Source organism: Neurospora crassa, linkage group V, assembly GCF_000182925.2.
Source record: "Neurospora crassa OR74A linkage group V, whole genome shotgun sequence".
Classification (NCBI taxonomy): domain Eukaryota; kingdom Fungi; phylum Ascomycota; class Sordariomycetes; order Sordariales; family Sordariaceae; genus Neurospora; species Neurospora crassa.
Window position 1 is genome coordinate 3,667,248 of NC_026505.1, and position 22,898 is coordinate 3,690,145.

Consider the following 22,898-nt stretch of genomic DNA (forward strand, 5'->3'; position numbering starts at 1 on the left):
AGGTCTGTGTGTCGTGGTAATCAGGTTCCCGTCGCCTGCTGCCGAAGCAGCAAAAATGAGTGGCTTGAGAGCACCAGGCTTGTGCGAATAAAAGGGTCTTGTCAAGGCTGATGTAGTAGGTAGCGGAGGGGACCGCTATGGCTAACTGAGGCTACCTTGGCGAGAACCAAAGTTCGAGATGGTTGTTGGAAAGGGAGAGAAGTTTCCGTTCCGGGTCGAGGAAGAAGAGGTCCTTATATAGTACACCTTCAGACGAGGTCGCAAAGTTTAGATGAACGAGAAACAAGACGTTTGCTCCCCTGGAGCGTCTAATCATTATCATGCTTCGTCTTAAACGCTGACATTAATTGACCAGGCTTTGATTGATACGTGGACCAGCGTAGCACCCGATGGATGGTGAATGTGATGATGTTGATGCTCAAACTGTTGAGAGAGCTGAAGGCTCCGTTGACGGGCCTTATATGCAGCTCATGCCCAGAGGTAGCTCCTTCCCTCAACGGGTCCCTCACGGGAAACCCCGTGTCATCGATTTTGACACCACAAGTTTGATAGACTTGGTCTTGTTCTTAATCTCGTGCTACCTATGTATTTCCCTCTCATTGTCTGCCTGTACCGATGATTTTGCAAATACACGAACACTGCCGAACGGTGGCAGCTAAGATGCTTCGTTCCGAGCAGATAATTCTCAAAGCGGAAACGACACTTCTCGGAGCGAAAGGATACTGATCTTCCCAGTCCAACATAACTCCCAGCTTTATCATTGCTCGGGATTGAAGCCAAATATAAACAACACACGGTGATGTTCGAGAATGCTACGAACGCGAGAAGCAGTCTGAAGAAACTTTTCAAGCTTCCCCGATAGAGAAACCCTCTCCTCAACAAATGTCTCCAGAGTAGGTCGGTCGCCTCGTAAAAGATGAGCCTCTATGCTTCGCCAATCATCTTCACGTAACCCAAAGGCATGACAAATGTCATAGATCCTCGCAAGCCTGAGTTCTGACAATTGTATTTCAAGCAACGTCTTTTGTGCAAGCACTTTCATTCCTTGTATTTTGTGGCAGAAAGTGTCAATAATTTCTGCGGTGTTATCCAATACGTTCTCGGGGATGGGATGGTCGGAATTCCCAAGCTCCTGGACACCCCATAAGAGCGTGAACCACGGGAACTGCTCGGGGTATCTGGGACCTTCTGCACGCCAGATTTCCTTGATATCGTGGAGGAGCTCCTTCACAAGCGACATCAAGATTGACCGGGCTTCTCTTACTTTTCTGACACGTATGAACTCTTTCGCGAAGCTTTTGCACAACGAGCCAGGGGTGTGAACCTGAATTCTGCCAAACTGATCGATGGAAAAGTTGTCTAGCAACTCGCTTTCGAGTAATTCCAGTTGTTGAATGGCATGAAGTCCATTTAGGAGTTGGGCTCTGTTGGTGTAGTTTTTCTCGGCCGTCTTGTCGGGTAGGTTGATGAGACGCAGAATACTTTGTCGTTGCTCCACCTCTTCTTCGAGACGACGTAGAGATTCAGCTACGTTGTTGGCAGGGTTCATTTTGCCCCGAATGGATGCGAGAAACTTATGTGAATTGCACGGTGCCCTTCAAGATGAACCGTGTACCGATACGCGGAAGACGAAGAAGACCTTCTTTGGTCCCTCCTAATGTCAATGTAAATTCACAGCTCTTCCCTATATCAACGTGTTAGCGACAGATAGTTAGGTACCTTTGCTAAGGACGGCACCAACGCATAAATCAAATTGATGGACGATAGATGCATCGATTCTGGGGGAAACTCACCGAATGAAATGACTAAGACTTCTGTCTTCACTGACGTAGACCTTTGGCGCCTTAGAGGGACAACATACAAACCCAGTTGTAGTGTGAATGAGACCTCGCCAGAGCAAGCTCGCAAAGTGCTTCAAGCCAGAGAATTTGTGATCTTGGTGGGGAGGAGAAGCCGTCAGTAAATTCGAAAAAGTGAATATAAGGCAAATGAGTAAAGGCCAAAAAAAAAGCAAATCGGTCATGTGGTTATTGTGACGAGGAGATGGAACCAACAAGTGTGTTTTGAGGAGGGGGGCTGGGTTTATATACACAATCCATTGCAGCCTACAGACTTCCAACCTTCCGTTCGACCTATCTCTAACATCATGTGCCTTCCTTGGCAGCCATCGCATGATGCCCTTTTACAACAGCTTCCTTCTACACTGGCGGCAGCTCTTTCTTGGGAATTGAGGAGCATCCTATGGGTACTTACCTATACATCAACCGCCACCTTCCTACGAAGTATCCGCCCTCTTCCCTTGTTACGGCTAGGTAGATGTAAGAAGTTGGGAACGCCCGTAGGGGCAGACATGCGTTGCTCGATCCCGACAGCAACGATGCCGGAGAAATAAGCTCAGGAAACCCGATTTTTTCCGTAGCCGCGTAACCGCGTGTCGACTGTCGCGTTGAGGAGGAGGCGAGGGTGCGCTGGAAGACAGCTGATATGAACACAGGCAAGAACGAAGCAGGATGAATGGGAACCAGCAGGTAAGGCTTATGATGTAGTCACAAGAAAGAATGGCTAGAGAGGGACTCTTGCCATTGAAGAGGGGTTGAGACTGGAGAAGACGGTGTTGATGGAAAAGATGACACTATGCGATGGCGAAAAGATAGTCTTACTCGAGACTGGAAAAAAGACTGGGAAGTTCTCAGAAATAGATAAATTGCGGAATGTCGACGATTGATAGTTCGCAAGACATGTCAAGAGACGTGGAAGAAGAAGAAGATGATGAGGAAGAAGATAGACGACCGAACAAATATGACATACTCGGAATCGTTGCTAGCTGTACAATATGAGTTTACATAGCACATTACGATAGGAGTGTTGTCTATTCACAGCCTGCATCATACGAAGGCTAAGAAACTGATATTCCAGAGTAAATGATTGCAAACCCGGTCCCTCCTTTTCAGACCTCGAATATCTCACCAATACCCTCACCACCACCCCGCCTATTCTCCACCAAGTCGAGCCTCCAGCCGTCCCAGTTCTTCAGCGCCCTCTTGAGCTCCTTGATTCGCTCAAGTCTCTTCTTCTGTTCCTCCTCATGTGCACGGCGGAATGCTTCCTCATCAAACTCCATGTCGTCATCCTCGAGCAGCTCATCAAGAGCACCGCCGTGGCTATGATGATGATCACTGCCACCCGCGGCGCCAGTGAGCGCATTGAGGCCACTCGTGAAGAAGTCCCCCAGCCCACCCCGGCTCTTGTGGTGCTGGTGGCCGTGTGCGGACGAGTGCAGTCCACCGCTGAGGTCGACAGTCTCGAACGCCTCAGGCCCGACTTGCAGCTCCTTCCTTTTCTCATGCCAGATGCCCCTCCTGAGATCGGTGTTCTCAGCTTCAAGCTCTCTGATACGCTTCTCCAACTTGAGACGGCCCTCCTCCTCAAGCTCATCCAGACCTTCCTCTACACCGCCGCCCTCCCGAGCGTCCTTTTTCCGTAGCTTCAGGTTTTCCTCTTCCAACTTCTCAACCGTCTGCTTCAACTCGGCCACCTCCTTATCCACAAGTTCCTTATCCTTCCTGAGAGCCTGTGTCCTGCCATCCTGCTCCTTGTGCAACGTCGTAAGCGTAGCGACCTTCTTCTCCAGCGCCTCCGCCTTCTTCGCCAACTCGTCCTTGGTTTTATTCGCCTCCTCCACCTCCTTTTCCAGCGTCCGTAGCTTCGTCTCCGCCGACGCGCGCTGCGACCCCTCCTTGACCGCCTCCTTTGACACTCTATCCAAATTCTGCTTCAAATCCGCCAGCTCCTGCTGCGCCAGCCCGGCCGCCTTCTCCGCCCTCGCCAGCTTCTCCTCCAGCGCCGCAATCTGCTCGGACGGCCCCGACGCCGAAGCAGACAGCTTCTCCACCTGCGCGCGCAGCCTGGACATCTCCAGCTCCATCGTCTCGATCGTCGCCGACTTGCTCTGTAGTTGCGCTTCGAGCTGCGCTGTCGCAGCCGACGGTGACCCGCCACCGCCCACCGAGATGGACGGCGAGCGGCCGTGGGCGCCGCCTCCGGCTCCGTTTCCGCCTGCACGCGCTAGTTGCGATTGCAGCTGTGTGTTCTGGCGCTGCAGCGCGGCTAGCTCGTTCTTAAGCTTCTCCACGTTCTCGGCCCCCTCCCCGCCTTGCTTGCCATCTTCCGCCTCGCGGAAGTCTGCTAGCTCCTCCTCGGCCTTCTGCCACCGCTTCTCTGCGTCGGCGGCTTCCTTGGCCAGTCGCTTGTTTTCCTTCTCTAGCTCTTCTATGCGACTGACGTGCTTGCGGTAGATGTCAGGGGCGGTCTCGCCTTCTGGGCTGAGGAAGCTGGGGGACAGCGGGCCGGGGGCGCCCGAGATGGCGGCATTGCGGAAGGAAGTTGACCGGGCTCGCGATTGTTCGGCAAGAGAGGAGAGTGTTGGTGTTTGCAAAGGAGCCGGGGATTCGGCCTTCTCCTCCTCCTCCTCTTCAGCGGTGGTTGTATCAGTCGCCGCGGGCTCCTCGGCTGTCGGTTCGCCAGCTGTCGGGGATGTGACTTCTTCGGATGGTTGTTCTTCGGTCTCGTTCGCTGAATCTTTGGGGCTCGAGAGAGTATCGGCAGGGGCCTCATCGGATGCTGGCGGGTTGTCTTCCTTCTTCTCCTCTTTCTTGGATGCGCCGCCAGCCTTCTTGGCTTTCTGCTTCTTCAGTGCTTCGAGCTGAAGGAGTGATTGTCAGTACATGTGGGCTAAACCTCGAAGTGTTACACATAGACAAGCACGGTACTATACCCTCTTCTTAGCGGCGGCGACCTTCTCGGCCTTGGCCTTGTCTTCGTCCGTCATGATTAGCTAGCTCTAAATTGTTGCTGGTATTTGGTGAAACAGAAGCAGTTACGCCAGAATTCAACTAGCTTGGAAGTGATTATGGAGATTTTTGATAGATGACAACCGTCACTATAAATGGACGCGCTTCGGAATGGATAGAACAGGACAGAGCAGGTCAAGTTATCGTTGGATTGGTGGTTGTTGTCGCTTCCTGGGGGGCGCCCAAGCTATCGCATCGCGGGCCACATGCTAGGGAGCTGCAACAGTGCCTTGAGCGGCCAGCTGGCATCTGGTTGCCGCCAGTAACATCGACCGGCAGGGGTGTCGCATGTACTAGCGAGCCACAGGGGTTCTCATTGTCACGGCACCAAACACCACGATAAAACTGACCTCACCAGAAGCGTGTAACTATGACTGTTAACACCAAAGCATCAAACACGATACCTTGCGCGTCTGCTTGTCCAGCGGGATCAGCGAACTGCGATACTTTAACATAACGCTATGTGAACTTTTAAATGGATTCTATTTTCATAACACTCGTCTCATGAGGGCGGCGGCTTTTGTTGCCGCGCCTGACCCTCTTAAAGCATGGACTGACATTCTTTCCTGATAGAATGTTGCCCGCGCTCTTAATATTGCCTTATTTATAAATCCGAACCAAGATTTCCCGATCCTTTCCTCGCTCCCTTCCATTAACCCCGAAACGACACTCTTTCTTCCCTTAAATGAGCTGCTGGAAAGCCCTGTTGATAGGAGAGCGGATGTTGGGGACATCCTTCCAGAAGTCGATGGTAGCGATGGCGCGCTTGGCAATGCCCTCGGGGGTGAACTCGAACTTCTGTAAATCGCAAAAGTGTTAGCAAACACGCCCTTCAAAAACAAAGACGGAACTGGAAGGGGAATGCTTGCCTTGTAAACATCAAGGTAGGCACCGGAGGCACCGAAGCGGTTGAGACCGAACTGCTCGTGAGAGTACTTCTCCCAGCCCATGGTGCTCATGACTTCAATAGACAGAGAGGGGATGCCGTCGGGAAGAACGCTGAGGCGGTAGTCCTTGGGCTGGGCATCAAAGACCTCCATGCAGGGCATAGAGACGACACGAGCCTTGATGTTGTGCTTCTCCTTGAGCTCCTTGACGGCATCAATGGCGATGCAGACCTCGGAACCGGTGGAGATAAGAGTGACGTCGGCACCCTCAACCTCGTGGAGGACGTAGCCACCCTTGATGGCCTTCTCGATGGTGGAACCCTCAAGCTGGGGAAGGTTCTGGCGAGAGAGAGCGAGGATGCTGGGGGTGTGCTTGGAGGTAAGGGCGACGTAGTAGGCAGCGCTGGTCTCGTTGCCATCGGCAGGACGCCAGACCATGCAGTTGGGGAGGGCACGGAAGTGGGCCAGGGTCTCAATAGGCTGGTGAGTAGGGCCGTCCTCGCCAAGACCGATCGAATCGTGGGTGGCAACCCAGATAGCGCGGACCTGAGAAAGGGCAGAGAGACGGACGGCGCCAGCAGCGTAGGAGACGAAGTTGAGGAAGGTACCGCCATAGGGGATGAGGGTACCATAGGCGGCCATACCGTTCATGATAGCACCCATACCGTGCTCACGAACACCGAAGCGGAAGTAACGGCCGGCGTAGGTACCAAGACCAGTGGCGGGAGGCTGGAAGTCGATGGCACCCTTCCACCTGGTAAGGTTGGAGCCGGTCAAATCGGCGGAACCACCAACAAGCTCGGGAACAGCCTCGAAGATCTTGTTGAGGACATTCTCGGAAAGCTTACGGGAAGCGACAGCGGGGTCAGCGGGGGTGTAGACGGGGAGGTGCTTCTCCCAGCCCTCAGGGAGTTCACCCTTCTGGCGACGGATGAGATCGTCGTGCTCAGCCTTGAACTCCTCAGCGTACTTGGCGAAGAGCTGGTTCCACTCCTCCTCCTTAGCAGCACCCTTGGCAGAAGCCTTGTGGCAAAGGTCATAGACCTCCTGGGGAACGGCGAAGCTCTCCTCAGGGTTGAAGCCGAACTTCTCCTTGAGCTGCTTGATATCGTCAGCCTTGAGGGGCGAGCCGTGGACATCGTGGGTGCCCTGCTTCTTGGAGCCGAAACCAATGGTGGTCTTAAGCTGGATGAGGGTAGGCTTGTCAGTGACCTCCTTGGCCTTCTTGATAGCATCAGCGATCAAGTCGAGGTTGTTGTCGCCATCCAAGACGGTGACGATGTGCCAGCCGTAGGACTCGTAGCGCTTGAGAACGTCCTCGGTGAAGGCCTGGTTGGTGTCACCGTCAATGGTGATCCTGTTGTCATCCCAGATGGCAATGAGGTTGCCAAGCTGGAGGTGACCAGCCAGAGAGCAAGCCTCAGAGGAAACACCCTCCATCAAGCAACCATCACCAAGGAAGCAGTATGTGTAGTTGTTAACAAGGTCGTAGCCGGGCTTGTTGAAGACGGCAGCAGTGTGGGCCTGAGCAATGGCAAGACCAACGGCGTTGGAGATACCCTGGCCAAGAGGACCAGTGGTGACCTCAACGCCGGGGGTGTCGTGGGCCTCGGGGTGACCGGGGGTGATGCTGTCGATACGCTGTTTGCGCGGTGCTGTGTCAGCCTTGTGTATCCTTCCGCCAAGAAAGAGTGGGCACTTACGCGGAAAGCCTTGAGGTCGTCGATGGTAAGGGCATAGCCGTAGAGGTGGAGGAGAGCATACTGGAGCATGCAGGCGTGGCCGTTACTATGGAAAGAGGCAGGCGTTTTAGTCAAATGCTTCCTCCCATGGGGCTTGCTGAGCTCCGTTTTCGGTGCGGGGCAATTTGCACTTACGAGAGAACGAAGCGGTCACGGTTGAGCCACTTGGGGTTCTTGGGGTTGAAGTTCATGAAACGGTTGAAAAGAACGTGGGCAACGGGAGCCATGCCCCTAGAAAAGATGTCAGTGAATATTACGCTGGGAAGAAGCATGCTGCTTCCACTTGAGCTAAGATGTCGGCGCAACTTACATAGGGGCACCAGGGTGGCCGGAGTTGGCATGCGCGGTGGCATCGGCCTGATCAGGAAAGCTGTCAGCATAACTGCTTCATGTCGTATTGAGGATCCCTTGATGTTTCTGATGTTCACATCGCAAGCCCGTAGCCCATGGTTGAGGCTCGAGAAACTGGTTCTTGCGATGATAACTCTTGGTGGGGTAAATTTCGCTGCTCCCCATGACGAGGCGCGGGGAATTGCAAGACTGCTTTGTTGGGATTTTTGGAGAACACCGAGGGCGCAAAACAGAGTGTCAAGGGTATTACTTACAGCCAACACACGGATGGTGTTGATGGCGAGCTGATCAGTCTCGGTGAAGGACGACATGTTTGCGATTCTGGACAAAGATGTCGAATATGGGATGGGAGAAGGGTATCAGGGAAGAGAATTTGCAGAAGCAGAAGACAAGAGAAGAAGATAAAGGCAGGAACTGGGAGGCGGGGTCAAGTTTAAACCGTTTCAGACGAGCACCTGGCAGGGACACCTGGGACACCACAGGCTAACGAAGAGAACGTTGGGGGTCAGATCCAAGGACGAGCAGTCGAGCGTTCATCCAGGTGGAAGATTATTCGACACTTGCTGAACCGGTGGTGGGGTAGGTGTTAGTAATTCACCGGAACTACTTCCAGAGGTAGGACTTGGCTGTTTGGTGAGGTACTACTGCACGAGGTATTTTTGTCGCTTCTTTACTTCTACGCGGGAGTACAGAATCCCAAATACATAGTTTGAAGCCTCTATCCTCAATATCATCAAGCAGCATCATCATCATCACCATCACCACCGCCCTCTTGTCGGCTTCATTACCAACTTACTGTCAGCAACGCTCACGGTTCGCCATGAACAGTGCCCACCTGAAACCCACCCATTTCTGGCCGGGTGCCGTGCTGCACGCTTTCGGCTGATCTGGTTCGCTCGGATGTGCTATTTAGTGGAGTCCGCCAGTTTACCCGGCGAATTCAGATCCAACTTTGACAGGCAGGCCGAGACAGGCCCCGACACCCTGGAATCGAGCTACGATGCATCAGCTAGGACGACATCAGGGTCCCCTGGCTTTTTGAAATATCAACTGGAACTTTTACCTCATTTTTGTTTGTTTGGGTTTCGATTGTAAAACCAATATTCTACATTGGAACTCTGCCTTCTTTGGACCGTTTCGTCCCAAGAGTGTTAGTGTACACTAGACCGAAACGGATACACAATGCTTCTCCCTAGCATCGGAGCTCAGTGGTCCATAACAGCTCTGAAGCGCTTTGGTGGGTTACTTTTTTTCCTTTTTGATAATCGCTTGCGTCACTTAAGAGTGCCACTCACCGGGGTAAAAGCCGGAGATCTCAACTGAATGGCGGGCAACTTTGCCGCGATAAGAAAGGGACGCTGGGATGTAACCTCCGACTCTTGTCTTCGCCCTTGCCATTTCTGTTTCCCGTGCCATCCGCCATCCGCAACAACTGGGTCCAAGCACACACTCTTCAATCCCAAGCGGCGAACTGTCTCGATCGCTCTCAGACCTCGCTTTGTTACCTTGGAGAACCGGTGCTCCCGGTATGAGACGGGAACCTTCGGTGGCCGGAACATGGACCGATCAAAGCCACAGAAGCCATGCCGTTCCAGGTGCCTGACAAATTCCACATTGTTTTCCAGAAACGGTTACTGTATGGCTGCGCTCGGCTGCGTTGTAAGTCGGGATAAGCCATGCATTTGATGGAGTTGGGATCACCCACACGTCCCTTGCGCAATGAAAGCAGGTACGACAAATCCTCATCCCGTATCAGATCTTCCATCTCATGAGTCGAGGACTAATATCCAGGTCCTTTTTTTTGTCTTCTTTTGGTCTGTTCTTTCATCCAGATCCCTAACCGATCGTCATAGGCGATATCGCCATCAAAAGGCTGCGAGAACGGCGACACCCTTGACTCGAAAGGACAATGATTGGCCGCTTGTTGGGGCTTCGGATTTCTCAAGCAATTGAACCCTCATTAAGATTAAGTATGGATCCCGTCTCCACGAGGTTCTGCCCCTCCACGGACATAACGAGCGGAATGAGAGAGTTCTTCAGCCCAGCCTAGTCCGTCTTGCCACGCCTTGCATATTATCTAGCACGTCTCAATCAGATAGAGAGAGAAAAGGACCCTGCTCCAACGCTCTGTGCGGTGTCGAATGCGCCCAACTCAATGGAGGTCCCTGCGTCATCGGGGTCAACAAAAAGGGTATGTAACTACGTCAGAGGGGCAGAGGGAACAAGTCTCAGGGTTAGGGTGACGATAAGATTGTTTCCCGATAAGATAAACAGGTAATCTTGGCGGGGTTAGGTGGTAGAGGTACACACACTAGGTAGTTCCTGCAAACTAAAATGCACGGTAGCTGCACTCGTCGATGCCGCCGGCATTTGATATGGAGATATCAACAAACTTACACTTCAAGGGTTGCCAATTCCGAACGTGTGAAAAACTAGTGTGATATCAACCATAAAAACATTCTCACAAAAAGAGTCAATAACGCTTACTGAAAATGGTTCATGGAAATTGTGCCGCCAAAGGCAATGGTAAAGGCAATCACGGCGGAGGATCTCGTAGGCCCTCATCCCACAGATCTCGAAAATGCAATCTCAACCGCAACAACAACCAACAGAGACGACCGCAGCAGGCCAGTCAACAGCAGGAGTCGATCAAGGAAGAAGTTGAAGACGAAAAATACGAGCCTTTTCCGGTGCTCGACAAGAAACACCAGCAAATTATCCTTAATATCTTTAGAGATACTTTCTCCGATGTCCTCTTTTCCGACACTTTCACCTCCACTCTCCAGGCCGTGAAGCAAGCCCTCTATGAGCGCGAGTTCGCAAAGGCATTTGGTGATCCCGAGTATTTGGCAGTGTATGCCGCTCGCTGGAGTCCCACGAGGGCGTTGTGCTATTCTTCCATCCTGGGTGGAATTAGGAGACATTTGGATTCTATCATTGTCGAGGAGGAGGAGGAGACCGAGGTTACCCCAGAAGGAGAACAAAAACAGCAAGAAGAAGAAGAAGAAGAAGAAACCGAAACACCAAAAGACAACACAGAAGAAGAATCTCTCGCCTCCCAAACCGCCAACCTTTCCCTCTCCCCTCCTCAAAGAACAACTCCCAAACTTAACATCCTAAGCATAGGCGGCGGTCCAGCCGAGCTCGTCGCCCTCGGTTCCTTCCTCAACCAACAATCTTCCCACCAGTCCTCTTCCTTATCAGGATCCATAACTCTCCTCGACTCCGCCCCTTACTCCCCTCTCCTGTCCGCTCTCCAAACCTCCCTAACCTCCACCCCTCCCATCTCCAAATACGCCAGCGCCGCAGCCAAGGCCGCCAACGTCCCGCTCCTGTCCCCCGCCTCGCGGATCTCGTCCAACTTTATTCAGCACGATGCGCTCGACCTGGGGAAGGAAGGGTTTCTCAGCTTGTTGGCGGACAAGAAAGACGTACCGACGTTGGTGACACTACTCTTCACCCTCAACGAACTCTTCACCTCCTCGGGCATCGGCAAAACCACGCGTTTCCTTCTGGACTTGACCGCCTCGCTTTCTCTCGGATCGCTCCTGTTGGTAGTCGACAGCCCGGGCTCGTACTCGGAGACGACGCTGGGAAAAGAAGAGAAGAGATACCCGATGGCGTGGCTTCTGGATCGGGTGCTTTTGGCCACTGACAAACACGGCAGAGCAACGGCGGTAGTGGAGGGCAGGAAGTGGAGGAAATTGGAGACGAGAAAGTCGAGTTGGTTTAGGTTGGCGGAGGGGAGAGGGGGCGAACTGGGACTGGATTATCCGATTGGGTTGGAGAATATGAGGTATCAGTTGCATTTGTATCGATTGGTGGATGAGAATGCGCCTGAGGAGGAGGAGGAGGAAGGGGGCGAGGGGAGTGAGGGGAGTGATGAGGAGTGATAAGGGTGGTGAGATGGGCCGGTCAGTGTTTGAGAAAATGGGAATGTATTTGGATGGAAAAGTATTGGTGGTTAACTCAACAGTCGGCATTCAGGGAGTTTCAAAAGATTATTGTGTTGGTATGTTATGATATCTAATTATCCTGCCCGTGTCTTCGTGAACTGGATATCCTTCAAAGAACCCTTCCTTCTCGAAACAACGAAGAAGGGAAAAAAAAGGTATCCGGTACAATTAGTGTATGTATGCTTCAACACGCCCTCGTCAATCTCCAACACCATCGCTAACAACCCATGGGCCAATTACTATACCGTACGTCGTTAAGCCCAGACCATCTTCTTGAGAGAATGCCCCAGTTGCTCCAGCAACCCGGTATTCTTCTTCGCATCAGCTAGAGAGATGATGTCCCCCTTCTCGATCAGTCCGGACTCCTCATCCTTCTTGGCCTGAAGCTTAGGCTGATTCCTTATTGCAAGTCTCTCAATCTCGGAGGCAATAAGAATGACTTGCTGCATTTCGGAGAGTCTCGTGATCGCCCCAGGCTCATCTTCTTTACTCTTGGCCATGGGATCAGCCGCCGAAGTGATGCTGTGCAGCGCCTTGAGAGCAATCTTGCGTGCCTGTGGTTCTTGAGAACGGGGAGCGAAGAACCCGGCGATGCCCTCAGCAATGCCAGCTATCGGTGCTGCGACAGATGCCGGCTTTTCTTCAGAGGCAGCAGCAGTAGCAGCAGCAGCAGCAGCTTCCTTCGCCGCTTGAGGTTCCTGTTCTGCGGCATCGATACCAGAGGTAGGCTCACGGCCCATCTTGGATGCATCAGACACCGAGGTAGTAAGTGACCGCGTGTTGACTCGGGTGATGTCTGTAACACCAGGATTGTACTCGACAATGAGTCCTACGTTACGCATCTCATCGACTTGGGCTGCTGAGATCGTCGATGTGATGTACGTGCCAAACTTGATCTTCGTAACGTGGGCCAAGTCGACGCGTTCGAACGAGGAGACCTTATCGAGGTTCCAGTCGAACCTGCAAAGATACAGGGCCTTGTCAGTGAGCAAAAGGACTGCTTCTTCGAATGAAGAAGAGCGGACAGTATCGGGCACATTTGGTGTCAGGAGAGTCCAGCCACCTATGAACTCTTCGGACTCATCCGCAATGACGCGCTTGTGCGAAAGTTCGATGGCCTGCTCGCGCAGTTTCTCCATCGATATTGCGGGATCCTTGGTCATCATGTTGGCCTCGAATTCCGCAAACACTAGGGAGGTCACATTGCCCAGGAGAAAATCGATCGTTGTCTGGAGGAAGAAATCGTTGAACATGCTAGCACAGGGCAGTCAGTATGCCTCCTTGGTGTCATGACTTCAAAAATCTCTAACGTACCCATTGAACAACCGAGTCACAGATAGCCCTGCATCGGTCAAAGCTCCGCGATAGTTTCTCTTGCGAGTCCGCGTATAGTCACCCTTCATTGCGCCCGTGGAGGCATACTGCTTCGAGATTGCATCTCCGTTGTCAGCCCAAAGAGTGTTGAACCAAGCGTTCTCTTGATCCTTTTGCAGGTTCATGTCGAAGCCCAGCTCCTTGAGCTGCATGTCCAGCATGTATTTGGCTAAAGAGCTTTGGCAAACGTTGGTGCGGTCAAGACAGTCCATACAGTTGGTTCTGAAAGCTCCGAGCTGTTGGGTTTCGACCTTGTCATTTACCACGACTGTGCTTCCCCATTTCTCAAGTCTGGGCCCCAAAATGTCCAAGAGAACAGACACGTTTTCAAACTTCATCCCGCGACAGACATGATGGAAGTCAAACCACTCGAAAGCGATTTGTTCATCCTCAGGCCTTGACTCTTCCTCGTTGAGTCGCTTGATATTTTCCTCGTATCGCTGTCCTATTGGCGCTTCAACACCATGCTTTTCCACGAGGTTGACGCACTGTACCAATCCGTACTTCTGCCTGAGCCATTCGAAATGCTTCTTCAGTGCCGCGTAGTTGGTGTCGGGTGAATGCTGCAGTACTGGTGCGGGCTTCAGTGAATAGGGAGACTGTGAGAAGAACAGAGGGAAGCTTCCCCTAATCTGAACAAACGAGTAGATCTTGGCATTAGGGACGGATGTTTCTTCAGCAGGCGACAGGATTTGCTCGGATTCCACACAATTGGCAACATTGCCACCCTCGTCAATACCGCGACGGAGGTAACGCAATCCTGCTCTCTTGATTGACCTTCTGGAAATTACCGTGATGTCAAACTTTTTCTCCGTGGGGTGGGTTTCTTCAGAGTCGACCCCTGCATTGGTGGAAGCTAGACTGGCCGCAGCTTTGTTGTCACAATCCATGTCCTTGAGCTCGAGTGAGTCCTTAGCAGCATCGTCGACCTGTGGTGGATTACTATCGACAGTGAAGGTACGCTGACCTACAAAACCCTGCATAAGGGGTAGAGTCAGGGAGTCCACACCAGCGTCGATAAAAGGCTTCATGACGTTCTTGTTCCAGAAGAATGTAGGGTCGACATGGTTAACCAGCGGTATGAGGGGCGTAGAAGGAGGCGCCGGGTTGGCTGCGCTACGGGTGATATCGTAGTCGTACGAGAAGTAAAAAGTGCGACTCGAGCCAAACAGGATTTGGGTGGTCCGTAACAGCTTTGGCAAGAGGCTCACTGCAGCCGAATCATCCTCGACGGCGTCACTCGGCAAGGGAAACTTGCGAGGGACACGCTTTGCAGCATCCGAGCCCTTCTTGGCCTCGGTTTTGCTGGCATTGGCCCTTTCCAGTTGTTCTGCGCTGAGGCCCATATTCCTCTTCTGATCCATAGTCCAACCTGAGCGACTAAACCAGCTTTTTGCAAAACGACCATAGCTTCCACGACGTGTGATGACATCCTGTGCGATACTGCTCCGCGATATGGCGCTGGGGCCTGTTTCTCCTGACGAATCCTCTCCCTCTGTGTGATCCAGGACATCGTCGATGGCCTCGTCGTTACTCCCTGAATCCCGCGGGGCGTCATCCTCGCTCGCTGTATCATCGTCCGAGTGAGCTGCCTCACGGTTACTGAGGGCTAGCGCGGTCTTGGCCACTGCCTCGGCGGCATCGTTCTGCGAAGTACACGGCGTAAGGGCGACTTCGGTTACGACATAGATGGGTTGGCCGCGAATCTGGGCGACTTGCTGGCGGCCGGTAATAGAGATGAGGTAGCTGTATCGAAAGACGGTAAGGATACCTGTAAAAAGTCAGTCACAACGTCGCAAAGAGTCCTCGAGCTACGCAAAGACTGACCAACAATTCCAAAGGCTTCGAAGGAGGAGTCGGGGCTCGATAGTTCAGGTACCGAATCTCTCGAAGTTTGCGATACCGAGGCAGTGCCGTACTTGATCTTGATCAGAGGTGAATTTCGTTGCTGATCTTTCTTGGAGTGGAGAGGTTGTAGAACGAGGCCGTCAACAGCGGCGCATATCAGCACCTTTCGCGCGAGACCCGGCATTTTGATTCGGTTATGCTTCTACCCATGAAGTTGGTACTCGCCGCGTTTCTAGGTCCTTGTGTGTTTCTGTCCAAGGTTGAACTCGGATACCCAGACTGCGCACAGCGGAAAAGGGAGCGACGCGCAGGGAATCGATTGTCGAGAAGAAGCGTCGTATTGAATGGAATAATATGGAACTTGGATTGTCTTTCAGCCGAAACTTGGGATGAAACTCGAGGTAGGAGGGTCTGGAATATTTCAATAAAGTTTGGAGAAAAGAGGAACGGGATCACTGTCCCGTCGGTTTGGGTTGGATACAGCCGCCCTGGGTTCGGGCAGTTCCTGGGTCATCCCTCGCTCAGTCATTGAGTCGAAAAGTGACTGGTGCCAATGATGTCGGGTCCTGACAGGGCGTGGGGCACACATGCGCGTCGCATGGAATCCGACGTCATTTCCTCTCTTTCCAGCCAGGGGGGTTAGTCTGAAGGTTGACTCCAGACCCCCACTTTCATGGTTCTGGCCAGCAAGGGACTCTTTGACGTGTCGCGAACGACCAAAAGTTTTACACCCACCCATAACCCAAACCCTGGAATCTCGAGGTCATGCTGTAAAGTTGACCACCTAGTATTGTATCATAGGTATCACCGGCGCGGTGGCCAAACACCAGACGCAGTCTCACCACTGCAGTCCCACATGAACAAGGTCATCGACGTTCAAGCCATATGTGCAGTTTGAACGTTTTCCAATTTTTTTTTGTCCCGCTATAGTCGCCGTGACTGCCTTCCAGCTAGTACGGGACCCGGGGTATTACCAATCTAACACACAAAATTCTCCTATTCCACTATATTCTTTCCAACTAGTGCTGCGCTTACATAGCGAGACGCTCAACCTTGTCACGGAGGGCGCGGATCTTGGAGTTAAGATCAGAAGCCTCGTTGGAGGTGAGAGAGACGGCAATGACCGAGCGGGAGACACCGCAGGCACGGCCAAGAGCGGTCTTGGAAGGAACGTAGACGTAAGGGACGTTCTTGTCCTCGCAGACTGAAAATCCGTTAGTCCGAGTTTTTATCTAGTCGGTGGGCTTTCCCTAGGTTGGGTATAAACGTACGCAGAGGAATATGAAGAACGATGCTCAGAGGCTGAGTATCAGCAGCGAGGATGACCAACTCGCTGGTACCGCGAGAGACCCTATCGTAGATGTTAGTTGCATGTCGATGGACAGAAAGCCATAGGCGAAGTTGGAAGTGCACATACGACTTGGTGGCCTCGTTGGCACCCTTCTTGAGCTGTCTGTAGTGGCTGGCCTGCTGGACGCAGTCGAGGAGCTCCTGGACGAGAGCACCGTCCTCGGCCTTGGGCCAGGCAGCAGATTCGTTTTGACCAGACATTTTGATAGGAGTGTTTGTTGTTTGGATGATTGATTGGAAATTAGACACCAGGGTTCACTGCGTTGTGCTCGCCCTGGGGAGTTCAACTGCTCGGAGATGGGCGAAAAAGTGGTTGAAGGTGGACCGTTTTCGCTGGAGGAAAAAAAAAACGGCGATAACGAATTGACTGCGCGCGGCTGCTTGACCCCAGCAGCCGACTCAGTTTCAGACTGGAAAATTTCGTCACCAGCCACAACCAGGTCAGCCACAATTGCTGACAGCCACTGTCTGCCGTGGTCACCCGAAGCTGCTGTCGCTCACTGCAGTTGCATTGACATTCAGCACTGCACTCGGGGCCTGCACTCCCTCACTGCACCTGCTGCCCGGGCGGGCTGCAGTGACCTCTGCGGCCTTGGGTTGGTCCGCTTCCGGATTACGTAACTGCAGCCGCCTTCGCAAGCGCTACCTGATTGGCGGCAGGAATATGATGCTCGCCCCAGCGCCCCAGCAGTGCCAGTCAAGCACCAACCTGGAAACACCTCGTTCCCAGCCTGCCAGCCAGCAACACAGTTGACACCACTCGATCCGTCACCAACTCAACCCCATCGAACCGTAACCCCATCACTGTCGCGAGTCCCGACTCTTCCCAACAACACGCATCATCCCACACCACCACTGCACGTTCCGCACGGCAATCTCCAATTCATTCCATATCCAACTTATTGATACAGCTTCGCGCGACCACACATCCACAATGTCCGATCTCTGGTAGGTCATCTGCACCCACCCCGGTCCGTGTATGATGGAGGAGGAGGAGGAGGAGGAAGAGGAGTCGGAGGCCCGCGACGAGCTCGCCCAAGCTCCAATCCACACCTAGGCTGCGTGCCGTTTGGGCATCACCAAACACAATATATACATCGGCTTCAATAATATAGCCTACAGCTAGTTACCTATACAAGACAAATGAGCTAACAATGTTTTGTCATATAGCCCTGTTTACGCGGTTAGTACCCTCCCCGCTCTGTTCACAAACCTTGGCGGCAGCGTCAACGTCCTCTGAATATCCGCCACCGAATCGCCAATGCAGGCTGGCCCAGACAACGTCCGTATATAGCTAACATGATGTGCTTGGATAGCCCTTCTTCGGTGCCATGGGCTGCACAGCAGCCATCGTCTTCACCTGCCTTGGTGCCTCGTACGGTACTGCCAAGTCTGGTGTTGGTATCGCTGCCATGGGTGTCCTCCGCCCTGACCTCATCGTCAAGAGTATGTCGAATTTCCCAAGAGTCAAGCTGAGTTCTGGCGTGGTATCGTACATCAATATGCTGACTTGGCTTCTCCCTCAGACATTGTTCCCGTCATTATGGCTGGTATCATCGGTATCTACGGTCTCGTCGTCTCCGTATTGATTTCCGATGCTCTCACACAGGACCACTACGCTCTCTACACTGGCTTCATCCAACTCGGTGCTGGTCTCGCCGTCGGTCTTGCTGGTCTTGCTGCTGGTTTCGCGATTGGTATTGTCGGTGATGCTGGTGTCCGTGGAACTGCTCAACAACCCAGACTCTTCGTCGGCATGATTCTTATTCTCATTTTCGCCGAAGTCTTGGGTAAGTCCTCTGTGATATTGGCCTCCCATCCCCATTGACGACTAACCCGTTGTCTAGGTCTTTACGGTTTGATCGTTGCTCTCTTGATGAACTCCAAGGCTACGCTCAACACCTCATGCTAGATGCCTGAATACGCAAAGAACTCGGTCTAGGTCTCCCCACCGGTATGGGTGTGACAAGCACGTGCACACGAACTACATAGAGCCCCATACCTGGAACCTGAACAACGAATGATTAAAGAACACGAACGGATTCTCATATCCTCACCGCACACACCCTTCAGCTCTTCCCATTTGTCGCTCAGCCGGCTAATCACGCAAAACAAGGGCTTTCTTCTTGTTTTGGTGGGTGACATGGTGGGCGGCACTTCAGGGCTGGAAGCTGAAGTCGGGAGGAAAACACAACGACAACAGAGAGAGAGAGAGAGAGAGAGGGGGGAAGACTATGAAAACACAGGAGAGCTGGCGCATATCTTTCGGAAGGGGAAAGGCGTCACTCGCGGAGTTTCTCAACGGGCATTGCGTTTATTATGGAAAGCATGTCACATGTGTACAATTGTCACAATTACGGTGTGGTCAAACGCAAAGCATTACATCTCACTTTTATACGGCTGGTTGTTTTTTGTTTTTGTTTTTTTGCTTTCCTGTAAAGAGTTTGGTTTTCGACTCTGATCACTATAGACAGGGACGAAGGGAGATAAGGAGGCACGCATGAAGGAAGGATGAAGGGCGGGATGAACGGTAAAAGACTTTGTTGTAGGTTGAGTTGTGTTACAATGCTCTATTTCCTATGAATTTGAGAGGAAAGAAGTTGTGCTTGCTTGGTTGTGCGTTATCTTTCTGTCTCGTTCGTGTCCTTGTAATTCCACCTGATAGACTGGCATAGGTAGACTAGGAAGTCGCATCAACACACCACTAGAGTTCAATGCCGAGTATGGGATATGATGTGTTTGCACATCTTGATTCTTATTACGATTAGGTAGATAGTAGGTAGGTTAAGGTAAGAGGAATGCTTTGCCATCGCTTGCTCGCTCGCCGACGATGCATCGCAATTGCAACCGTACTCCCCCCATGCGTAGTCCTTTTCCTTTTGCCTCTCATCTCATCACGCTATTAATACTATGGTACATCGTAGGTAGGTGAAACCGTCTCTTTCTTCTTTCTTCATTTTCCTCTGCGTTAGCTGTTCATCTTCAACATCTTTTTCTCTTTTGATTATGAGAGGGTATTTTGATCATTTCGTGTAAGTCTCGTTCCTCTTCTTCTTCTTCTTCTTCTTCTTCCTCTATCTAAGCGTCCCCAAGGAGTGCTTTCCAAAGGTCTATGAACTCCGCGGCTCCGCTAGGCGAGAGCCTATTACACACTGATATATGTATGGGAGAGCCAAGGGTGATATGGTAAGTCGGTTTTCAAATGACGTACTAGAGAAAATCAAAGTCAGTCATACTGTTTTCATCCCCAACAAGAGTGACGGAAGGGAAAAAAAAAGAAAAAAAAAAGAGAAAAAAAAGAAAAAAAAAAAAAACTTACCGGAATGAAAAGATAAGGCACCCTCCTCTCATACTCCTTCCAAGCATCACCATACTTCTCGCGGCAGCGAGTAATGTCACGCCACGCGCGATGAGCAATCATGCAGCAGAAGAAGACGGGGTAGAACCAAGGGAAGGGGCTGCTGAAGCCGGTAATCAAGCCCCAGCAGATAGCAAAGTAGGCGTCGCAGGTATAATGCACCTTGCGGGCGAGGCCGTACCAACCGTCGACCAAGATGCTGTCGCCCGTCTCGGTCTCAATCTTCTGCGGGTTCTTGACCGTCTGCCAGGGCAGCTGGGGGAAGGTCTTGCGGTAGAGCAGCTTGCCGCGCTCCTGGGCGCGGAACCGGTTCTTCTGGCTGTTGCACGTATCCCAAACCCAGTAGACGAACAGATAAGAGACGTAGAGGCCGACGAGTGCAAAACGGTTCCACCGGTACTCGTCCGGGTGGTGGCTGGCCAGGAAGATGGTGCAGTGGCAGTACGAAAGCGGGACGCCAGCCAGGTTCCAGAAGATCAACATAAAACCCCACTTCTCGTAGTACATATCCCAGGTCGTCACGATGAGCTCCTCACCCTTGGAGCAAGCGTTGGCGTACAGGTAGTGCGCCATCACCAGGAAACCGACTTCGCCCGAGACGTAGCCGTACCGGTCCCACTGGCGGGCAGCGGCGCCCAGAGAAAGCAGGAGCAAGATGTACCACGGCAGGCGCACTTCGAAGAACATCTTGAAGTCGAGAACGCCAAACATGCGCGGGTTCAGCTCGGCGCCCATGAAGAAGTCGTAGACGTGGTGGCCCGTCATGCGGTGCGTGGCGCCGCGGACAAAGGCCGAGACGTAGGCGACGATGCTGACGAGGAAGCCCGAGATGATGGCGACCGAGAGCAGCGGGCCGAACTCGTCGATGATCTGGTACAGGGGGAAGATGCCGGTGAAGTGTAGGACGCCCGCGATGGCGAAGGTGACGTAGAAGGAGACGTAGGCCGAGCAGTGGTACTTGAGCATCTTGCCGCCCTCGTGGGGGAGAGGCTTGCCGTAGGCGGTGACGCCGGGCATGAGGCAGTAGAAGGCGCCCTCGAAGATGAGAAAGGTCCAGTACCACAGCCACGCTTTGGCGTGAGGGAAAGCCTTGGTGTAGACAAGGTCGCAAAGGTGGGCGGCAAAGTCGGCCCAGCTCTGGCCGGGCTCGCGGCTGGGGATGCCGCCGTTGTATTGGGTCGCGCCAATCCACATGTACCACATGAGGATGGGAAAGAAGATCATCATGGCGCCGGTGCCCAACGAACCGCCAAATTCGAAGTGGCCGGAGGTGTCGATCTTGGGGTCCATGCCGGGCCTCCATCCGTCGATAAGCTTCTCTGCCCCGGGCTTGCCGTTGGCATCGAGACTGCTGCGGCTGCTGCTGCTCGAGTTTCCGCTCAGCAGAGGGGCGTTCTCGACATCGGGCTCATCCGAGGATGTGTAGGGCGGCGTGGGCTGCATCGTGTTTTCTTCTTCGTCGATGTGCTCGAAGAACTTGCCGGTAGTCTTCAAATTGCGCTTCCGGAGGGTATCGTTCTTTGCCTTGGCCGATGTTTGTTTCGACACGGTCTCGGTGGCCGAGGCGCTCGATTCACCGTCGGAGGACTCTGGGATTTGGGACTTGCTGCGACGGGTGTTGCGGCGTACAGGGGTCTCCACCATGCCCTGGAAGAGTTCCTTCTTGCTGTCATGGAATGTCAGCAATCCGCACTTGACTCGGGAGGCGGCCTCGCATGGCCCCGGTAGCAGGGAAAGTGGTGTTGTTGAGAAAGTGACATGGTGGTGGCCCAAGTCTAGTCTGTGGGAAGATGCAGGAAAGTGTGTTCCGGAGGCTGCACTACCCGCCACCGGCCTTCTCCTTGGAGCAGCAACATCTCCAACCTTTTCTGCGTTTCTCCAAGATCCTTTCACGCAGTGTCAAATGCGCCCCTGAGGCACTGGAGCGCGCCTTTGACCTCCCTGCGCCATCTTCCGAGCACAGACGCAGTCGCGTCTCTAGGCGCATATGCCACGAAAAAGTTGGGATGAACTCCCACGCGAAGATGATGGATCTTCACTACATCTTGCGCAACGTGGTTTTTGATTGGATTGAAGCCGGGGGGGAAGCACACCAAGGGGGGTTTGTGTTACACATACCGTGGAGTTTGCCGTAGCGAGTACCTTGACGACGACATTGTGAAAAAGAGAAAAAGGGAGATTTCTGGCGCACCACCCAACGACGATGGTGCGTTGTCCTTGTATGAAAATGATGGGACTGGACAAGTAAGACCGGCGCCTAAAGTCACGGGCGGTGAGAAGCAAGTCCAACAAAAAGAACAGCAACCTGGATTGCCCGATCACGAAACGCTATTGGGGATCAAACATAGGGACGGGGGGACAAGATGGAAAAGACAGGCTAAGAGCTGTATAAGATCCAACGCGCGCATCCCAACCTTGGCGCGAACCCCGGTACAGGCGATCGGACGTATGAGAGAAAAGTAATCTTACTGGATGTCCAAGCAAAGTTGGTAAAAGCTGTGGAAAGTCCAAGCTGGGAGGGTGTATCACTGTCACCAACAATCTCCCTCGGAGTGTGATGAACGAAAGTGTGTGTGAGAGAGAGATGGTGATGTGAGCAGAAGCACAACGAAAAAGACCACCCAGGAACAAGAAAGCCGGAGAGTTCGTAAAGATGGGACCTGAAGAACCCCTGTTGCCCTGGCATCCACTTCCGAGACCCGACGAACTGATGTTAGCTTCTCGATCCAGGGGCACAGAGGCACGGCACCACACAGCACACACAGAGTGCGTGATCTGGGGAGGATGGGCGGGACCGGGATTGCTGACGGCAGCTCACATCGGGCCTACGGAGCTACCACGATTGCAAGGGGCACTGAAGTCATCCTGAAGTCAGGTCCATTTGTTGACAAAACATCAAAATATTGTGTTCTTTGGAATTGAACGCAACATTCCACAGTCAGTGAGCTCAGAGCTGTCGTCGCCCTGGGGTCTCCATATCCTGTGGATTCAGCCTAGCGTATCAGGTTCCGGGTTAATTGCCCACAGTCGCTCGATTCCTCAGTCGATTCTTTGCGAGAACGAGCATGGACTTCCCTTCTGCTTCCCTGACAACGGGAGCCACGTAGTGCGAACATACACATACATTTTCGGAACCCGAGGGCAATGCTAGATCACGACTGTGGGATCGGTGTATTGCCGGC

At 52.8% G+C, this 22,898-nt stretch overlaps 8 protein-coding genes and 1 non-coding gene across 9 annotated transcripts; 3 read left to right on the top strand and 6 right to left on the bottom strand.

Annotated features, from left to right (window-relative positions):
* Nucleotides 1-757: 757 nt before the first annotated feature.
* Nucleotides 758-1,629, bottom strand: NCU01326 (hypothetical protein; the record flags this gene model as incomplete). Its single annotated transcript, XM_956319.3, has 1 exon — nucleotides 758-1,629. Exon 1 carries the CDS (start codon nucleotides 1,547-1,549, stop codon nucleotides 758-760), a length of 792 nt encoding a protein of 263 aa, XP_961412.3. The 5' UTR covers nucleotides 1,550-1,629.
* A 1,157-nt stretch (nucleotides 1,630-2,786) lies between these two features.
* NCU01327 (hypothetical protein) lies at nucleotides 2,787-5,017 on the bottom strand. The gene is made up of 2 exons (XM_956320.2): nucleotides 4,775-5,017; nucleotides 2,787-4,702 (listed from the first exon to the last, which is right to left on the bottom strand). Exons 1-2 carry the CDS (start codon nucleotides 4,826-4,828, stop codon nucleotides 2,948-2,950), a joined length of 1,809 nt encoding a protein of 602 aa, XP_961413.1. The 5' UTR covers nucleotides 4,829-5,017; the 3' UTR covers nucleotides 2,787-2,947.
* A 249-nt stretch (nucleotides 5,018-5,266) lies between these two features.
* On the bottom strand, nucleotides 5,267-8,430 carry NCU01328 (transketolase). The gene is made up of 6 exons (XM_956321.3): nucleotides 8,085-8,430; nucleotides 7,790-7,836; nucleotides 7,615-7,710; nucleotides 7,441-7,525; nucleotides 5,720-7,378; nucleotides 5,267-5,648 (listed from the first exon to the last, which is right to left on the bottom strand). Exons 1-6 carry the CDS (start codon nucleotides 8,139-8,141, stop codon nucleotides 5,532-5,534), a joined length of 2,061 nt encoding a protein of 686 aa, XP_961414.2. The 5' UTR covers nucleotides 8,142-8,430; the 3' UTR covers nucleotides 5,267-5,531.
* Nucleotides 8,431-9,434: 1,004 nt separating this feature from the next.
* Nucleotides 9,435-10,232, top strand: NCU14077. Its single transcript, XR_897948.1, has 2 exons — nucleotides 9,435-9,559; nucleotides 9,684-10,232. It is a non-coding gene; the product is annotated as a ncrg141 (non-coding RNA).
* Nucleotides 10,233-10,283: 51 nt separating this feature from the next.
* NCU01329 (hypothetical protein) lies at nucleotides 10,284-11,723 on the top strand (the record flags this gene model as incomplete). Its single annotated transcript, XM_956322.2, has 1 exon — nucleotides 10,284-11,723. The coding sequence occupies exon 1, from the start codon at nucleotides 10,323-10,325 to the stop codon at nucleotides 11,721-11,723; it is 1,401 nt and encodes a 466-aa protein (XP_961415.2). The 5' UTR covers nucleotides 10,284-10,322.
* A 30-nt stretch (nucleotides 11,724-11,753) lies between these two features.
* On the bottom strand, nucleotides 11,754-15,556 carry NCU01330 (SacI domain-containing protein). The gene is made up of 3 exons (XM_956323.2): nucleotides 14,988-15,556; nucleotides 13,101-14,931; nucleotides 11,754-13,040 (listed from the first exon to the last, which is right to left on the bottom strand). Exons 1-3 carry the CDS (start codon nucleotides 15,190-15,192, stop codon nucleotides 12,041-12,043), a joined length of 3,036 nt encoding a protein of 1,011 aa, XP_961416.1. The 5' UTR covers nucleotides 15,193-15,556; the 3' UTR covers nucleotides 11,754-12,040.
* Nucleotides 15,557-15,811: 255 nt separating this feature from the next.
* Nucleotides 15,812-16,731, bottom strand: NCU01331 (small nucleolar ribonucleoprotein SNU13). The gene is made up of 3 exons (XM_956324.2): nucleotides 16,426-16,731; nucleotides 16,280-16,359; nucleotides 15,812-16,212 (listed from the first exon to the last, which is right to left on the bottom strand). Exons 1-3 carry the CDS (start codon nucleotides 16,557-16,559, stop codon nucleotides 16,040-16,042), a joined length of 387 nt encoding a protein of 128 aa, XP_961417.1. The 5' UTR covers nucleotides 16,560-16,731; the 3' UTR covers nucleotides 15,812-16,039.
* A 296-nt stretch (nucleotides 16,732-17,027) lies between these two features.
* vma-3 (vacuolar membrane ATPase-3) lies at nucleotides 17,028-19,086 on the top strand. Its single transcript, XM_956325.3, has 5 exons — nucleotides 17,028-17,306; nucleotides 17,529-17,541; nucleotides 17,675-17,804; nucleotides 17,885-18,148; nucleotides 18,206-19,086. Exons 1-5 carry the CDS (start codon nucleotides 17,293-17,295, stop codon nucleotides 18,268-18,270), a joined length of 486 nt encoding a protein of 161 aa, XP_961418.2. The 5' UTR covers nucleotides 17,028-17,292; the 3' UTR covers nucleotides 18,271-19,086.
* On the bottom strand, nucleotides 19,081-22,610 carry NCU01333 (Delta(24(24(1)))-sterol reductase). The gene is made up of 4 exons (XM_956326.3): nucleotides 22,186-22,610; nucleotides 21,835-21,973; nucleotides 19,678-21,382; nucleotides 19,081-19,568 (listed from the first exon to the last, which is right to left on the bottom strand). The coding sequence occupies exons 1-4, from the start codon at nucleotides 22,400-22,402 to the stop codon at nucleotides 19,557-19,559; spliced, it is 2,073 nt and encodes a 690-aa protein (XP_961419.3). The 5' UTR covers nucleotides 22,403-22,610; the 3' UTR covers nucleotides 19,081-19,556.
* Nucleotides 22,611-22,898: the final 288 nt, after the last annotated feature.

What these genes read in the sequence shown, in the direction of transcription:
- NCU01327 (XM_956320.2), bottom strand. Translation starts at nt 4,828, where the DNA reads ATGACGGACGAAGACAAGGCCAAGGCCGAGAAGGTCGCCGCCGCTAAG. An exon ending in TCGCCGCCGCTAAGAAGAGG is followed by an intron (nt 4,703 to 4,774) that starts GTATAGTACCGT and finishes TCACTCCTTCAG; the next exon opens with CTCGAAGCACTGAAGAAGCA.
- NCU01328 (XM_956321.3), bottom strand. Translation starts at nt 8,141, where the DNA reads ATGTCGTCCTTCACCGAGACTGATCAGCTCGCCATCAACACCATCCGT. An exon ending in ACACCATCCGTGTGTTGGCT is followed by an intron (nt 7,837 to 8,084) that starts GTAAGTAATACC and finishes TTTCCTGATCAG; the next exon opens with GCCGATGCCACCGCGCATGC. An exon ending in CCTACCTTGATGTTTACAAG is followed by an intron (nt 5,649 to 5,719) that starts GCAAGCATTCCC and finishes TGCGATTTACAG; the next exon opens with AAGTTCGAGTTCACCCCCGA.
- NCU01330 (XM_956323.2), bottom strand. Translation starts at nt 15,192, where the DNA reads ATGCCGGGTCTCGCGCGAAAGGTGCTGATATGCGCCGCTGTTGACGGC. An exon ending in CGAAGCCTTTGGAATTGTTG is followed by an intron (nt 14,932 to 14,987) that starts GTCAGTCTTTGC and finishes GACTTTTTACAG; the next exon opens with GTATCCTTACCGTCTTTCGA. An exon ending in GTGACTCGGTTGTTCAATGG is followed by an intron (nt 13,041 to 13,100) that starts GTACGTTAGAGA and finishes GCCCTGTGCTAG; the next exon opens with CATGTTCAACGATTTCTTCC.
- NCU01331 (XM_956324.2), bottom strand. Translation starts at nt 16,559, where the DNA reads ATGTCTGGTCAAAACGAATCTGCTGCCTGGCCCAAGGCCGAGGACGGT. An exon ending in GCCAACGAGGCCACCAAGTC is followed by an intron (nt 16,360 to 16,425) that starts GTATGTGCACTT and finishes CATCTACGATAG; the next exon opens with GGTCTCTCGCGGTACCAGCG. An exon ending in CGTTCTTCATATTCCTCTGC is followed by an intron (nt 16,213 to 16,279) that starts GTACGTTTATAC and finishes ACGGATTTTCAG; the next exon opens with TCTGCGAGGACAAGAACGTC.
- vma-3 (XM_956325.3), top strand. An exon ending in CCCTGACCTCATCGTCAAGA is followed by an intron (nt 17,805 to 17,884) that starts GTATGTCGAATT and finishes CTTCTCCCTCAG; the next exon opens with ACATTGTTCCCGTCATTATG. An exon ending in CATTTTCGCCGAAGTCTTGG is followed by an intron (nt 18,149 to 18,205) that starts GTAAGTCCTCTG and finishes CCCGTTGTCTAG; the next exon opens with GTCTTTACGGTTTGATCGTT.
- NCU01333 (XM_956326.3), bottom strand. Translation starts at nt 22,402, where the DNA reads ATGCCAGGGCAACAGGGGTTCTTCAGGTCCCATCTTTACGAACTCTCC. An exon ending in CAACTTTGCTTGGACATCCA is followed by an intron (nt 21,974 to 22,185) that starts GTAAGATTACTT and finishes CCGTGACTTTAG; the next exon opens with GCGCCGGTCTTACTTGTCCA. An exon ending in TCGCTACGGCAAACTCCACG is followed by an intron (nt 21,383 to 21,834) that starts GTATGTGTAACA and finishes ATTCCATGACAG; the next exon opens with CAAGAAGGAACTCTTCCAGG.